This window comes from Bubalus kerabau, chromosome 4, assembly GCF_029407905.1.
Source record: "Bubalus kerabau isolate K-KA32 ecotype Philippines breed swamp buffalo chromosome 4, PCC_UOA_SB_1v2, whole genome shotgun sequence".
NCBI classification, from domain to species: Eukaryota; Metazoa; Chordata; class Mammalia; order Artiodactyla; family Bovidae; genus Bubalus; species Bubalus kerabau.
Window position 1 is genome coordinate 91,668,275 of NC_073627.1, and position 17,729 is coordinate 91,686,003.

Genomic DNA, 17,729 nt, shown 5'->3' on the forward strand with positions numbered 1-17,729 from the left:
GCACCTTCAACAAAATAGAAAATAGAGGAAGAGAAACAAGCACATGGGTTAGATCGGAATTTTATTCCAGAGAAGTGGAGAATGAGGTGATTTGGGCAAAGAAAGCAGAGCTTCGGTCCTCAGAAAGAAATTTGTCTGGAGATGATATGTAGGGGTTGGCATCATGTGGGGAGGAGATGATACTTGGCATGAATGAGCTTGCCAAGAAAAAGTATGGAGAATGAGAAGATATGACCCTTGGGAGCACTGATTCTTAACACGGAACATGGGTCCATCTCAAATGGCCCATTTATGCCAACAGAAAATGTCTACAAGGAGAACCCAAAGTTATTACTGATTTTCATCATGTTTAGGCTTCCTTTTATTGGCTTCTATGAAAATTTACTGCTGACAGCGCTACAACCAACTTATGACAAGTAGTTCCTTGAGAACAGAGAACGTGGCTGATTGGTCTATCAATCCCAGCCCCTGAGCTCAGCTAAATGTTGAATGAAACTTGAAAATTCCCAGGATAACAGAGACTTTAGAAGTCTATTTCTGATGGTCAGACCAGGTTTCTTGATTTTGGGTTTTGAAAATACTTCACATTCGATATGTCAAAACTTCCCTTGCACTTATAAGGTAGTTGCTGCTGCTACTGCTGCTAAGTCGCTTCAGTCGTATCCAACTCTGTGTGACCCCATAGACGGCAGCCCACCAGGCTCCCCCGTCCCTGGGATTCTCCAGGCAAGAACACTGGAGTGGGTTGCCATTTCCTTCTCCAATGCATGAAAGTGAGAAGTGAAAGTGAAGTCGCTCAGTCGTGTCCGACTCTTGGCGACCCCATGGACTGCAGCCCACCAGGCTCCTCCATCCATGGGATATTCCAGGCAAGAGTACTGGAGTGGGGTGCCATTGCCTTCTCCAATATAAGGTAGTTAGCATATCATAAAATGCTTCAAAAGTGGCATCCCATAGCATGTTATGGTTCAGAAGTGTTACTTTCACAGATGGAAAAACAGAAATGTGAGAAGTAGAAGAATTTTCATTGCCAGTGGCTATGTTAGGACTAGCGACCAGAGACAATGTCTCTTAAAACTCAAGACTCTGCAAGATTCTCACTTTGTTATTCACCTAGATAAATAAGGCAAGGAACAATCATTACTAATATTCATACCTATAACAAATAATCATGCCTATCTGTTTCTACAGGATTTCTAGACTCATAAGGACTGTTCCTCAGAAAGCATGAAGATTGCTATGTGCTTGAATTTGTACCCTGTGATGAAGACTGCTTCTCCAATTGCAGTCTGATTTCCTTCTTCATGGACTCCTCTTTCTACTCATTGGCACACCAAAGTACTCCTTAGAGAATCCAGGAATGTAGACATACCAGCTCCCAGAATAGAATCTCATTAGATCCAGGAAAGCATGGAAGCAATGTATTGTTGTGGTATATGTTCTCTCTAATGGGGCTGAGCCATCAACCATGCAGAGATTTTAGGGAGGGACATAGGTAAATACAGGGAACAAGGAAGTTTCCAACTAACTCTCTCTTCTCTATGCCATTAGAGGGAAAAAGGAGGTAAAGGTAGTTGGAAACAGAAGTCACCGAATAGTAAGAAAAGTGTTTGCAATTGGCTTTTGGACACAGTTAGAAACTATATCTATGACAACTTTGTCTTCTATTTAAAGCTTGCTTCCATCATAATCCAGCAGCAAACACCCCCCTTGGCTTGCCTCTCCTTTCAGTGGATCCAGAGAGCACTGCTTAGTATCCTGACTTGTCTGCTCACCATTCACATGCTTGTAGTAAGAAAAGATTACCTCTCCCCACCCCCTTAGAATTTCCTACTCCTTACAAGTTTTCCCTATGAATTGTGACTAGAATTTGGAAAGTTAAAATACACAACAACTGGTTTACCTCTACATCATTCAGGAAGAGTCATCATTTCTACAGAAATTGTAATGCTGATGACGGGAGTGGATTAAGGCCAGAAGTTTTAAGCGGCTATAATGTTCTCATAACTCCAGGAGACACAGCCATTTACTAACAGGCAGAGAGAAAAGGATGTAGAAATAATAGAAGTTTAAACATACAAACATGCCCTCACATTATCATTTTATTGTTCGTCTTTCTTCATTTAGTTTTTCTGTGAAAACTTAAACGTAGCCAAACTTTTGTCCCACGGGTAGGATTCAGGTTTCTGTTTTACTTACAAAGTGCAGCACTGAAAACCACACAGTTAAATCTATTTTCCTACCAAAAGGATTCTGTAAAGTATATTTATGCCCATATTTTGGTTCACAGTTTACTAAGAATTAAGATAGTGAAGCTGTAAATTCTGACCAGATTAGAATAATAATTTAAACAACTTAAGTAGCCGGTCACTGTGTTATCTGAATACACACCTATATTTAAAAACCAGTGTGTATGATCTTTTTAATGTGTTGTTGGATTCTGATTGCTAGAATTTTGTTAAGGATTTTTGCATCTATGTTCATCAGTGATATTGGCCTGTAGTTTTCTTTTTTTGTGGGATCTTTGTCAGGTTTTGGTATTAGGGTGATGGTGGCCTCATAGAATGAGTTTGGAAGTTTACCATCCTCTGCAATTTTCTGGAAGAGTTTGAGCAGGATAGGTGTTAGCTCTTCTCTAAATTTTTGGTAGAATTCAGCTGTGAAGCCGTCTGGACCTGGGCTTTTGTTTGCTGGAAGATTTTTTATTACAGTTTCAATTTCCGTGCTTGTGATGGGTCTGTTAAGATTGTCTATTTCTTCCTGATCGAGTTTTGGAAAGTTGTACTTTTCTAAGAATTTGTCCATTTCTTCCTCGTTGTCCATTTTATTGGCATATAGTTGTTGATAGTAGTCTCTTATGATCCTTTGTATTTCTGTGTTGTCTGTTGTGATCTCTCCATTTTCATTTCTAATTTTATTGATTTGATTTTTCTCCCTTTGTTTCTTGATGAGACTGGCTAATGGTTTGTCAATTTTATTTATCCTTTCAAAGAACCAGCTTTTGGTTTTGTTGATTTTTGCTATGGTCTCTTTTGTTTCTTTTGCATTTATTTCTGCTCTAATTTTTAAGATTTCTTTCCTTCTACTAACCCTGGGGTTTTTCATTTCTTCCTTTTCTAGTTGCTTTAGGTGTAGAGTTAGGTGATTTATTTGACTTTTTTCTTGTTTCTTGAGGTGTGCCTGTATTTCTATGAACTTTCCCCTTAGGACTGCTTTTACCGTGTCCCACAGGTTTTGGGTTGTTGTGTTTTCATTTTCATTCGTTTCTATGCAAATTTTGATTTCTTTTTTGATTTCTTCTGTGATTTGTTGGTTATTCAGCAGCGTGTTGTTCAGCCTCCATATGTTGGATTTTTTAATAGTTTTTCTCCTGTAATTGAGATCTAATCTTACTGCATTGTGGTCAGAAAAGATGCTTGGAATGATTTCTATGTTTTTGAATTTACCAAGGCTAGCTTTATGGCCCAGGATGTGATCTATCCTGGAGAAGGTTCCATGTGCGCTTGAGAAGAAGGTGAAATTCATTGTTTTGGGATGAAATGTCCTATAGATATCAATTAGGTCTAACTGGTCTATTGTATCATTTAAAGTTTGTGTTTCCTTGTTGATTTTCTGTTTAGTTGATCTATCCATAGGTGTGAGTGGGGTATTAAAGTCTCCCACTATTATTGTGTTATTGTTAATTTCTTCTTTCATACTTGTTAGCATTTGTCTTACATACTGCGGTGCTCCCGTGTTGGGTGCATATATATTTATAATTGTTATATCTTCTTCTTGGATTGATCCTTTGATCATTATGTAGTGACCATCTTTGTCTCTTTTCACAGTCTTTGTTTTAAAGTCTATTTTATCTGATATGAGTATTGCTACTCCTGCTTTCTTTTGGTCCCTATTTGCATGGAAAATCTTTTTCCAGCCCTTCACTTTCAGTCTGTATGTGTCCCCTGTTTTGAGGTGGGTCTCTTGTAGACAACATATGCAGGGGTCTTGTTTTTGTATCCATTCAGCCAGTCTTTGTCTTTTGGTTGGGGCATTCAACCCATTTACGTTTAAGGTAATTACTGATAAGTATGACCCCGTTGCCATTTACTTTATTGTTTTGGGTTCGAATTTATACACCATTTTTGTGTTTCCTGTCTAGAGAATATCCTTTAGTATTTGTTGGAGAGCTGGTTTGGTGGTGCAGAATTCTCTCAGCTTTTGCTTGTCTGAAAAGCTTTTGATTTCTCCTTCATACTTGAATGAGATCCTTGCTGGGTACACTAATCTGGGCTGTAGGTTATTTTCTTTCATCATTTTAAGTATGTCTTGCCATTCCCTCCTGGCTTGAAGAGTTTCTATTGAAAGATCAGCTGTTATCCTTATGGGAATTCCCTTGTGTGTTATTTGTTGTTTTTCCCTTGCTGCTTTTAATATTTGTTCTTTGTGTTTGATCTTTGTTAATTTGATTACTATGTGTCTTGGGGTGTTTCGCCTTGGGTTTATCCTGTTTGGGACTCTCTGGGTTTCTTGGACTTGGGTGATTATTTCCTTCCCCATTTTAGGGAAGTTTTCAACTATTATCTCCTCAAGTATTTTCTCATGGTCTTTCTTTCTGTCTTCTTCTTCTGGGACCCCTATGATTCGAATGTTGTAGCGTTTAATATTGTCCTGGAGGTCTCTGAGATTGTCCTCATTTCTTTTAATTCGTTTTTCTTTTATCCTCTCTGATTCATTTATTTCTACCATTCTATCTTCTAATTCACTAATATATGACAAACCCACAGCAAACATTATCCTCAATGGTGAAAAATTGAAAGCATTTCCTCTAAAGTCAGGAACAAGACAAGGGTGCCCACTTTCACCATTACTATTCAACATAGTTTTGGAAGTTTTGGCCACAGCAATCAGAGCAGAAAAAGAAATAAAAGGAATCAAAATTGGAAAAGAAGAAGTCAAGCTCTCACTGTTTGCAGATGACATGATCCTCTACATAGAAAACCCTAAAGACTCCACCAGAAAATTACTAGAACTAATCAATGACTATAGTAAAGTTGCAGGATATAAAATCAACACACAGAAATCCCTTGCATTCCTATACACTAATAATGAGAAAACAGAAAGAGAAATTAAGGAAACAATTCCATTCACCATTGCAACAGAAAGAATAAAATACTTAGGAATATATCTACCTAAAGAATCTAAAGACCTATATATAGAAAACTATAAAACACTGGTGAAAGAAATCAAAGAGGACACTAACAGATGGAGAAATATACCATGTTCATGGATTGGAAGAATCAATATAGTGAAAATGAGTATACTACCCAAAGCAATCTATAGATTCAATGCAATCCCTATCAAGCTACCAACAGCATTCTTCACAGAGCTAGAACAAATAATTTCACAATTTGTATGGAAAAACAAAAAACCTCGAATAGCCAAAGCGATCTTGAGAAAGAAGAATGGAACTGGAGGAATCAACCTACCTGACTTCAGGCTCTACTACAAAGCCACAGTTATCAAGACAGTATGGTACTGGCACAAAGACAGAAATATAGATCAATGGAACAAAATAGAAAGCCCAGAGATAAATCCACGCACATATGGACACCTAATCTTTGACAAAGGAGGCAAGAATATACAATGGATTAAAGACAATCTCTTTAACAAGTGGTGCTGGGAACTCTGGTCAACCACTTGTAAAAGAATGAAACTAGAACACTTTCTAACACCATACACAAAAATAAACTCAAAATGGATTAAAGATCTAAACGTAAGACCAGAAACTATAAAACTCCTAGAGGAGAACATAGGCAAAACACTCTCTGACATACATCACAGCAGGATCCTCTATGACCCACCTCCCAGAATATTGGAAATAAAAGCAAAAATAAACAAATGGGACCTAATTAACCTTAAAAGCTTCTGCACATCAAAGGAAACTATTAGCAAGGTGAAAAGACAGCCTTCAGAATGGGAGAAGATAATAGCAAATGAAGCAACTGACAAACAACTAATCTCGAGAATATACAAGCAACTCCTACAGCTCAACTCCAGAAAAATCAATGACCCAATCAAAAAATGGGCCAAAGAACTAAATAGACATTTCTCCAAAGAAGACATACAGATGGCTAACAAACACATGAAAAGATGCTCAACATCACTCATTATCAGAGAAATGCAAATCAAAACCACTATGAGGTACCATTTCACACCAGTCAGAATGGCTGCGATCCAAAAGTCTACAAGTAATAAATGCTGGAGAGGGTGTGGAGAAAAGGGAACCCTCTTGCACTGTTGGTGGGAATGCAAACTTGTACAGCCACTATGGAGAACAGTGTGGAGATTCCTTAAAAAACTGGAAATAGACATGCCTTATGATCCAGCAATCCCACTGCTGGGCATACACACTGAGAAAACCAGAAGGGAAAGAGACACGAGTACCCCAATGTTCATCGCAGCACTGTTTATAATAGCCAGGACATGGAAGCAACCTAGATGTCCATCAGCAGATGAATGGATAAGAAAGCTGTGGTACATATACACAATGGAGTATTATTCAGCCATTAAAAAGAATACATTTGAATCAGTTCTAATGAGATGGATGAAACTGGAGCCTATTATACAGAGTGAAGTAAGCCAGAAAGAAAAACACCAATACAGTATACTAACGCATATATATGGAATTTAGAAAGATGGTAACAATAACCCTGTGTACGAGACAGCAAAAGAGACACTGATGTATAGAACAGTCTTATGGACTCTGTGGGAGAGGGAGAGGGTGGGAAGATTTGGGAGAATGGCATTGAAACATGTAAAATATCATGTATGAAATGAGTTGCCAGTCCAGGTTCGATGCACGATACTGGATGCTTGGGGCTGGTGCACTGGGACGACCCAGAGGGATGGAATGGGGAGGGAGGAGGGAGGAGGGTTCAGGATGGGGAACACATGTATACCTGTGGCGGATTCATTTTGATATTTGGCAAAACTAATACAGTTATGTAAAGTTTAAAAATAAAATTAAAAAAAAAAAATAAAAAATAAAGATAGATCAGATCAAAAAAAAAAAAAAATAAATAAATAAAAGAAAGTTGCCTCAAAAAAAAAAAAAAAAAAAAAAAAAAACCAGTGTGTAGTGAAACGATTGGGTCAGGGTTATGAGTTCGTGGCACAAAGGGGATACTGAAGTGTTTATTGAATGAATAACTATATAGGAACTTTCCTTGGAGCCAAAAAAATCTATAGTTCCAGTTCTGAGAGTTGCTGCTAAGTAATAGGGGGAAATAATGAGACCTTGAAGTGAAAAAATGAAATCCGCTCAGTTGTGTCCAACTCTTTGTGACCCCATGGACTGTAGCCTACCAGACTCTGTCCATGGAACTTTCCAGGCAAGAATACTGGAGTGGGTAGCCTTCTCCAGGGGATCTCCAGGGGATCTTCCTGACCCAGGGATGAAACCCAGGTCTCCTGCATTGCAGGCAGATTCTCTACTGTCTGAGCCACCAGGGAAGCCCCCAGTGAAACCTTATATTGACTCAATCAAATGTCCCCAGTGTAGTTGTGCAACCCAATATCATTACCATTGGATCCTCAAAACTCCTCAAAGCTCCTCAGAGGCCAAGGGAAGAAAGAGAAAACATGTTCCCAAAGTGAAAGCATAAGTAACTTCTGGTTTGAAGAAAATTGAGCCAAAGAATGAATATCCTATCACTGCTGCCGCTGCTAAGTCGCCCCAATTGTGTCCAACTCTGTGCGACCCCATAGACGGCAGCCCACCAGGCTCCCCCGTCCCTGGGATTCTCCAGGCAAGAACACTGGAGTGGGTTGCCATTTCCTTCTCCAATGCATGAAAGTGAGAAGTGAAAGTGAAGTCGCTCAGTCGTGTCTGACTCTTAGCGACCCCATGGACTGCAGCCCATCAGGCTCCTCCGTCCATGGGATTTTCCAGGCAAGAGTACTGGAGCGGGGTGCCACTCCTATCACTAGCCCTTAAAATATTGATATAGTTAGCTTAGACCAAAAATGAAAATAGTCCCAGGTGAAACTTCAGGATTAAATCAATTAAGTAGATTTAAAATAAAAGTATAGATCTCTCCAACTTGGTTAAAGATCAGGTTTGGAAACAAACAGAGTTTAGTAAATTCTACATGGCAATAAAAAAGGGTCCTGGTTTTTGGAAGGAAATCAATCATTTTACAGCCTGTCTCTGGCAGGACTACTCTAATAGATTCAAATGCTATGGGAAAAAAAATGCAATCTACTCTCAGTGGCTCCTTTCCATTAACCCCACTAACCTCTTGCCTGGTTGGAATATTGTAACATAGTAAGATGGGGAAATGAGTGAAGAGTAATTCAAATGTCAAGGATAGGAAAACATTATGAGCATAGAATCTTACTAAAGACATTTCCTCATTAAAATGCATAAAAAGTATTTCAGAGGTTTATGAGAACAATGCAACAAAATATTTATAATTGTCTCCAAACTCAGAGTCACCCAACTGAAGAGGCTCCACAAGCTTATCATGCTTGAGCTCAGCAATTCTGCCTGCATACATTCACCAATTTGTACAAAGAGCAGGGAGGCAGTGTCAATGAAGAAACTGCCTTCATTGTTGAAAAGGTCCACTCTTAAAATCATCTCTTTATCTTTGAAAGTATTTTTGGTTGTCAGGTTGGGGGGTAACTAAATCTTTTTAAATAGAGACTCTGTGAAGCCCCCTAGACCTCTATTCTTACCTACTTGTACAGACAGTTTGTCTAGGAAAAGCGAAAGATTCTTGAAGTAGCTTCAGGTGTCCCAGTTAAGGGCTGCCAACTATGCAAGCTGATTAGCAGCATTATACTCCCCCAAAGGAAGGGATAAACATGATCCTGAGAAGATGGGTGAGGGAAGTTAATAAAAACATTCTTATAGCCATATTTAAGCCACTGACATTTATATACCGGGTGTTTGGAACTTAATAACCACCTCAGGATTCTGTTTGTTCTTTGACCAACTTTAATCATTATTTCTAAGGATTGTAAAGATAATTGCTGAAAGGTTAAAGCAGAAAGACAGAGAAGGCGATGGCACCCCATTCCAGTACTCTTGCCTGGAAAATCCCATGGATGGAGGAGCCTGGTAGGCTCCAGTCCATGGGGTCACGAAGAATCGGACAAGACTGAGCGACTTCCCTTTCACTTTTCACTTTCATGCATTGGAGAAGGAAATGGCAACCCACTCCAGTGTTCTTGCCTGCAGAATCCCAGGGATGGGGGAGCCTGGTGGGCTGCCGTCTATGGGGTCACACAGAGTCGGACACGAATGAAGTGACTTAGCAGCAAGCAAAGCAAAGCAGAAAGAAGTGAGATGGGACATGCTGGTCCAAAATGTTCAGCTGGGCCTCATAATTCTTGGTACAGATGTTCCTACTTAGTTCAGGTCTGATTTAGAGAAATAGCTATAATATGGTTTGAGGCAAGGTGACCAGATGTAGTTGAATTTAAAGATCTGTCCCAGAATGTCAATGAAAAGAAACTCTATTACACTAGCAAATCTTTACAGAAGGGGAAAAGTTATCCTTAAAAAATAGTCTACTTTATCTTTAAAGGAGATGGATATCGATCTTGACGAGCCACTGATTCTTTTAAAAAGTAAAATTTTCAAAATGAACAATGTGGAGAAGTTTACCTTCACAGTACTAGTGGGAAAAGAAAAAGTAAAGCTAACAGAAGGAATCGCACCTGAGGTGACGCACTGTGTACAATACAGGCTTGATCTGTGGCTAAGCTGTGCATTTCTATCACTTGTGAGAAACACGGGTGCTGAAACAAAAGTGCTGAGAATTTTAGAGACCATCTTCACCAAGCTCTTATCTTTTCAGATGAGGAACATAAATTGCCTTCCTAAGTACAGGGAAGAGAAAATATGTGGGTTTTCAGATATCTCCTTTGGCATATGTAAGATGGAAAAACAGCCAAATAACTTAAGAAACTCAAATAACTTCCCTCAAATATAAAGCCAACTCTCTTCTCCCTGATTTCATTCTATTCCATTCCTCTCAAAAGGGGAACAGAGTTCAATTTCCAGAATTCAAAAGTCAATTGGCTTCAGAATACTGATGAAAGTCATGACTCAGATCTACACTTAGATAACAAAAGAAAACAGAAACAGAAAAGGTGGAATCTTCTGTGCTCTATTCCTAGGTGGGTGGGCACATAATTATCATGTCTCCTAAAGACAAGGAGAAACAGACATAGTTTTCAAATTGTGCACGTGTGTGTGTGTGTCTATGCATTCAATTTGACATTTAAAATCAAACCCTCACTACTGCCAAGAATTAAGGGACAGAATTGAGCAGCTGGAGGAGAATTGGAAAAAAAAAAAAAAAAAGGAAGAACATAAAGGTGTGTATAGACACATGCAGTGGTAGAAATCAACTTTTCTCACTGTTTTCTTAGTAAATGTACATATAGGTCAACATCATTACTAGGTTTTCTGAAAGAGTTGCTTGCCTAAGGGGAACTTATAGTCAGAGTACCACTCACATTCTGAATCAAAATGGAGATATTAATTAGGGCAAGATGTCTCTCTCTCTCCTTTTCATTATAGGGGACTGGAATGCAAAAGTAGGAAGTCAAGAAACACCTGGAGTAACAGGCAAATTTGGCCTTGGAATACGGAATGAAGCACGGCAAAGACTAATAAAGTTTTGCCAAGAAAATGCACTGGTCATAACAAACACCCTCTTCCAACAACACAAGAGAACACTCTATACATGGACATCACCAGATGGTCAACACTGAAATCAGATTTATTATATTCTTTGCCGCCAAAGATGGAGAAGCTCTATACAGTCAGCAAAAACAAAACCAGGAGCTGACTGTGGCTCAGACCATGAACTCCTTATTGCCAAATTCAGACTTAAACTGAAGAAAGTAGGGAAAACCACTAGACCATTCAGGTATGACCTAAATCAAATCCCTTATGATTATACAGTGCAAGTGAGAAATAGATTTAAGGGCCTAGATCTGATAGAGTACCTGATGAACTATGGAATGAGGTTCGTGACATTGTACAGGAGACAGGGATCAAGACCATTCCCATAGAAAAGAAATGCAAAAAAGCAAAATGGCTGTCTGGGGAGGCCTTACAAATAGCTGTGAAAAGAAGAGAAGCGAAAAGCAAAGGAGAAAAGGAAAGATATAAACATCTGAATGCAGAGTTCCAAAGAATAGCAAGAAGAGATAAGAAAGCCTTCTTCAGCGATCAATGCAAAGAAATAGAGGACAACAACAGAATGGGAAAGACTAGGGATCGCTTCAAGAAAATCAGAGATACCAAAGGAACATTTCATGCAAAGATAAGCTCGATAAAGGACAGAAATGGTATGGACCTAACAGAAGCAGAAGGTATTAAGAAGAGATGGCAAGAATACACAGAAGAACTGTACAAAAAAGATCTTCACGACCCAGATAATCACAATGGTGTGATCACTGATCTAGAGCCAGACATCCTGGAATGTGAAGTCAAGTGGGCCTTAGAAAGCATTACTATGAACAAAGCTAGGGGAGGTGATGGAATTCCAGTTGAGCTATTTCAAATCCTGAAAGATGATGGTGTGAAAGTGCTGCACTCAATATGCCAGCAAATTTGGAAAACTCGGCAGTGGCCACAGGACTGGAAAAGGTCAGTTTTCATTCCAATCCCAAAGAAAGGCAATGCCAAAGAAGGCTCAAACTACCGCCCAATTGCACTCATCTCACACACTAGTAAAGTAATGCTCAAATTCTCCAAGCCAGGCTTCAGCAATATGTGAACCGTGAACTTCCTGATGTTCAAGCTGGTTTTAGAAAAGGCAGAGGAACCAGAGATCAAATGGCCAACATCTGCTGGATCATAGAAAAAGCAAGGGAGTTCCAGAAAAACATCTATTTCTGCTTTATTGACTATGCCAAAGCCTTTGACTGTGTGGATCACAATAAACTGTGGAAAATTCTGAAAGAGATGGGAATACCAGACCACCTGATCTGCCTCTTGAGAAATCTGTATGCAGGTCAGGAAGCAACAGTTAGAACTGGACATGGAACAACAGACTGGTTCCAAATAGGAAAAGGAGTTCGTCAAGGCTGTATATTGTCACCCTGTTTATTTAACTTATATGCAGAGTACATCATGAGAAACGCTGGACTGGAAGAAACACAAGCTGGAATCAAGATTGCCGGGAGAAATATCAAGAACCTCAGATATGCAGATGACACCACCCTCATGGCAGAAAGTGAAGAGGAACTCAAAAGCCTCTTGATGAAAGTGAAAGTGGAGAGTTGAAAAGTTGGCTTAAAGCTCAACCTTCAGAAAATGAAGATCATGGCATCCGGTCCCACCACTTCATGGGAAAAAGATGGGGAAACTGTGGAAACAGTGTCAGACTTTATTTTTCTGGGCTCCAAAACCACTACAGATGGTGATTGCAGCCATGAAATTAAAAGACGCTTACTCCTTAGAAGAAAAGTTATGACCAACCTAGATAGCATATTCAAAAGCAGAGACATTACTTTGCCAACAAAGGTCCGTCTAGTCAAGGCTATGGTTTTTCTTGTGGTCATGTATGGATGTGAGAGTTGGACTGTGAAGAAGGCTGAGCACCGAAGAATTGATGCTTTTGAACTGTGGTGTTGGAAAAGACTCTTGAGAGTCCCTTGTTCTGCAAAGAGATCCAACCAGTCCATTCTGAAGGAGATCAGCCCTGGGATTTCTCTGGAAAGAATGATGCTAAAGCTGAAACTCCAGTACTTTGGCCACCTCATGCCAAGAGTTGACTCATTGAAAAAGACTCTGATGCTGGGAGGGATTGTGGGCAGGAGGAGAAGGGGACGACAGAGGATGAGATGGCTGGATGGCATCGCTGACTTGATGGAAGTGAGTCTGAGTGAACTCCGGGAGTTGGTGATGGACAGGGAGGCCTGGCGTGCTGCGATTCATGGGGTCGCAAAGAGTCGGACACGACTGAACGACTGATCTGATCTGATCTGATCTGATGTCTCTCTCTCTCTTGCCTACTTTACATCAGCTCTAGACCCCGCCCCTCCCACTCCCCAGTTATCTGGCTAAACCTTTCTCAGCATTGCACCAGGGTCCGAAACTCTTCCCATCCAACCTGTGTGTCTTGTCTCTCCTTCACTGGGATAGCCCAAGTTACAGGCCGCTGGCTTTTCTGACTTCCTCTGCCTCTTCACCTCTATTACCAATAATCTCTTGCTTTCTCATCCTGTGTTGGCACCTGCCCTGGGCCTAAACTAACATAGCTTCTCTTCTTCTTTTGACCCAGGTACTACTGAGCTGGACCTAATGCTTTCAATTCACCACCCCATCTGTATCAAGAAGGCCACCCAGACTCCATGATGGCAAAGAAATACTGAGAACACGTCTCTCTGCTTTCTTTAACTGAAGGCTCAGTTCATTCTCTAAAAAACTGAGTAGTAAGGATCAGAACTGGTGGATGAGCAAGAGCTCTGATTTTGACCCATGATCCTTACCCAGAATGCCTTTACCTAGCTAGAAGTTCACTCTTTTTCCAGCATTCTTCTTCCCTCAGCCCTGAAATGCATATGTACATCAGACACCCACAGGTGGCTCAATGACTTTAATTATTAACACACGCAAAAGGATCCAGGTAATAAGTTATTTTGTGGGCAAGTTAGCTTTTGTTATTTCACAGATTTTGAGTCTGCTCTTATCCCTGGCTGGAAGTCTCACCAACATGTGTCAATATTTCAAGGAAAAAATTAAAAAAAAAAAAAGCTTTGAGCCATGCAAATGTATTCCCCTTTATAAAATATTCAAAGCACAATTCTCTGGATAGTGCTTTAATAGTATCATTAAGGTAACTCAGATATATTTGAGTTCACCACACCCTACTCCCACTACACACACACCTCCCCATGGCCCAGTGTCTAAATAATGCAAACTTTAAAAATGGGAGAAATGTATATCAGTATTTATATCGTATATGTAACTGAAAGAACTTCAAATATTTACTCCTTATCTTAAGAAAATACCCAAGAAATGGGAAGGTTGACACTTAATGCATTGCAAGCATTCTTAAATGTCCACTCTTTCCTCTCCACCAATTTCTGTCATTTTCAATATATTTCATACCAATGGCACTTGGTTCCTTAAAAATTTTATCTCTCAACTCCCAAGTTATTTCTGAAATTCAGTCCATGTATTTCTTGGGGAAAGAGAATTGGAATTCTGAACATATTTGTGTATTATGACTTTGTCATTGCTTTATATGAATATTAATACTTTCCTCCTATTCAAGAAGCATGATCTTTGTAAGGAAATGAAAGCACTTGATACGCACATGTATCTTTATTTACATATGAATGTAAATGCGGGTGAGTTTCTGTGAGTAGCTGAGATGCCAATGTGACCCTAAATTGTAAGACCAAGGCATGTCTGATAGATGATGGGTCTCCCTGCGTGAGGGATGGAGGAACCTCCTGAGAGAGAGTTCATCCCAGTTTGGTTGGTCTAGGTCCCAGAGCCTTGGATATCAAAAAAATGAAGATGTATCCTACACTCAGGTAGAGTTAGTGGTAAAGAACATGCCTGCTAATGCAGGAGACATAAGAAATGAAGGCTTGATTCCTGGGTTGAGAAGATCCCTTGGAGGAGGGCATGGCAACCCACTCCAATATTCTTGCCTGGATAACCCCATGTACAGAAAAGCCTAGCAAGCTGCAGTCCACAGGGTTGCAAAGAGTTGAACACAACTGAAGCAACTTCGCATGCATGCACACACTTGGCGTAGTGATTCCTACTAACATGTCACTTGGCAGAGGGAGTCTGTAAGTGAAAAGCAAAAATAGTGTGGTGCTAAAAACTCCTCGAGCATGGAAGCCAAGCATTTCACCAGGTGGAAGCTCTGGTTCCTCAAGATTTTGAGCATCAGTTACATGGACCACCAAGAGTGCCCAGCAAGGACAATGACTGTACCAGGGGACACAAGAGCACCAAGAGGGGACAGGGAGAGCCAGGAGGAAAGGAGGGGCTGTGGCAGAAGTGGTAAAAACACTGCAGGCAGCCACATGGTGCTTCCAACCTCCCAGGCACAGAGGCCTTGGCAGTGAACATCACCATAAGGGCTGGAACAGGAAGTGAAGTGAAGCCAAAGTTGTTCAGTTGTGTCCAACTCTTTGCAACTCCATGGACTGTACCCTGCCAGGCTCTTCAGCCCATAGAATTCTCTAGGCAAGAATACTGGAGTTGGTAGCCATTTCCTGCTTCAGGGAATCTTCCCAACCCGGGGATCAAACCCAGGTCCCCCGCACTGCAGGCAGATTCTATACCATCTGAGCCACCAAGGAAGCCCTGCTGGAACAGGAGAGGTAGCTAACAGGGCTTAGTTGTAGGCACAGCACATATGGAAGCAGCCCAAAAGAAAGAGAAGAAGGACTTGCAAAGACCTCAAAAGCCTACAGTGAAAGGTAGGATACAAGTAAACCACATATGTCATATAAGCTAATGATATTCATGTGAATCCTTTCCATTCTTGCCTGCATTTGACTGAGTACTTTTTAGCCTCAAAACATCACTGTGAGACTGTACTCTCCATGGATGAGAACCACCTGTCTTGGGTGTCACTGCATTCTAAAATCCCAGCAGTGCCTGGCATAGAATCAGGTCTATAATTACCTGAGTACTAAACTAAGAAGGTCTTTTTTTGTTACTAGTTACTAATTTCAGAATTTTTAGAGCTTGAAAAAGGCTGAGAAATCATCCAATTTAGCTCCCTCTGGAGCCCAGAGAGAAATTGACTTTCCCAAGAGCATATACTTCATGTGTCAAAATCCAGACTAAAATGTAAATTTCTGGATGCCAGTCCCGTGCCCTCTCCACCCCATGGCTCCAGAGTCCCTCTCTCCGGTTTGGGTTGTCTCCCCAATTACAGAATGGCAGTTATGGCTCTGGTGACCAAAGATGAACATCTTAACAAAGCCCGGAAGCAATGAAGCAGCTAACCCAGCTCCTCCCAGAGGATCTCCAGAAGGAGCTCTATGAACTTTGGGAAGAATATGAGACCCAGTCTAGTGCAGAAGCTAAATTCGTGAAGCAGCTAGACCAATGTGAGATGATTCTTCAGGCATCTGAATATGAAGACCTTGAGAACAAGCCTGGGAGACTGCAGGACTTCTACGACTCCACGGCAGGAAAATTCAGTCACCCTGAGATAGTCCAGCTTGTTTCTGAACTTGAGGCAGAAAGAGACGCTAACATAGCGGGTGCTGCCAGTGAGCCCTGCTCCTGAGATGTCCCCTACGTTGCTGCACTCCTGTAACAAACATTTCAGTTTTCTGTCTCGTGGTATTGTGTTTTGCCACTGTTGATCTGTTGATTTTCCCAGATGTGTTTATTTTCAATTGCCTGGACTCCAGCAAAAAACGTGATACAGTTTGGATAATAAAAGAAGCTATAGAATGTGGTCACGAAAATGTTAGGGATGGAGACTTGGAAGCTGAGGGGGAGGGGTTTGAACTAAATAAAATTTTTAAATCTTAAAAAAAAAAAAAGAAAACTAAAAGATCATGTTTGGGTTGTCTCCCCCAATGGTTGGCAAGTACAGGATGTGGATGACATGGAATCATAACTAACTGCAAGCTCATCAATCAACAGTGAAAGGTGGCAAATTTAAACGGAGACTGTGGTTAAAAATACAGTATAGGAAACAAAAGGCAAGAGAACTGTCTTCCACTCCATGTTCAACTGACCATTTAGAGTCAGTTATTAGATCCCAAACATTAAGAGAGACAACAGATGGACTTCCCTGGTCCAGTGGCTACGAATCTATGCTCCCAATGCAGGGGGCCTGGGTTCAGTCCATGGTTGGGAACTGGATCCCACATGCTGCAAATAAGAGCTTGAACATCACAACTAAAAGATCATGCATGACATAGCAAAAACTGAAGATCCTGACCCACTGTAACCAAAATAAATATGTAAATAAATAATTTTTTTGAAAAGAAAGACAACTGATAAATCAACAATTCCTACAGAAAGAAAATATTACTCAGAGTATCTAGAAAGCCCATGATAATCAGCTGAATTAAGAGTATTTTTCTTGACATAAAGAAGCTGTGGTACACACATACAATGGAATACCGCTGCTGCTACTGCTGCTAAGTTGCTTCAGTTGTGTCTGACTCTGTGCGACCCCAGAGACGGCAGCCCACCAGGCTCCCCCGTCCCTGGGATTCTCCAGGCAAGAACACTGGAGTGGGTTGCCATTTCCTTCTCCAATGCATGAAAGTGAAAAGTGAAAGTGAAGTTGCTCAGTCGTGTCTGACTCTTTGCGACCCCATGGACTGCAGCCCACCAGGCTTCTCCGTCCATGAGATTTTCCAGGCAAGAGTACTGGAGTGGGGTGCCATTGCCTTCTCCGACAATGGAATAACTACTCAGCTATAAAAAGGAATGCATTTGAGTCAGTTCTAATAAAGTGGACTGACCTAGAGCCTATTATACAGAGTGAACTAAGTCAGAAAGAGAAATATAAATATTGTACACTGACGCACACATATGGAATCTAAAAAGAAGGTACTGATGAATTTATTTTCAGGGCAGCAATAGAGAAATAGACATAGAGAAGAGACCTATGGACATGGTGGGGAGGGGAGGAGGGTGAGGGTGAGATGTATGGAGAGAGTAGCATGGAAACTTAAAATACCATATGTAAGATAGATGGCCAATGAGAATTTGCTCT

At 40.6% G+C, this 17,729-nt stretch overlaps 2 protein-coding genes across 17 annotated transcripts in view; one reads left to right on the forward strand and one right to left on the reverse strand.

The window, feature by feature from the left end:
- ADAMTSL1 (ADAMTS like 1) overlaps window positions 1-17,729 on the reverse strand; it is a 1,145,195-nt gene that overhangs the window by 822,615 nt on the left and 304,851 nt on the right. The gene's annotated exons all lie outside the window — the stretch shown is intronic.
- LOC129649967 (5'-deoxynucleotidase HDDC2-like) lies at window positions 15,922-16,550 on the forward strand. The gene has a single exon (XM_055577965.1). The coding sequence runs from the start codon at window positions 15,978-15,980 to the stop codon at window positions 16,275-16,277; it is 300 nt and encodes a 99-aa protein (XP_055433940.1). The 5' UTR covers window positions 15,922-15,977; the 3' UTR covers window positions 16,278-16,550.

Bases quoted from the DNA above. Each gene is read 5' to 3' on its own strand.
- LOC129649967 (XM_055577965.1), top strand. From the start codon at position 15,978: ATGAAGCAGCTAACCCAGCTCCTCCCAGAGGATCTCCAGAAGGAGCTC.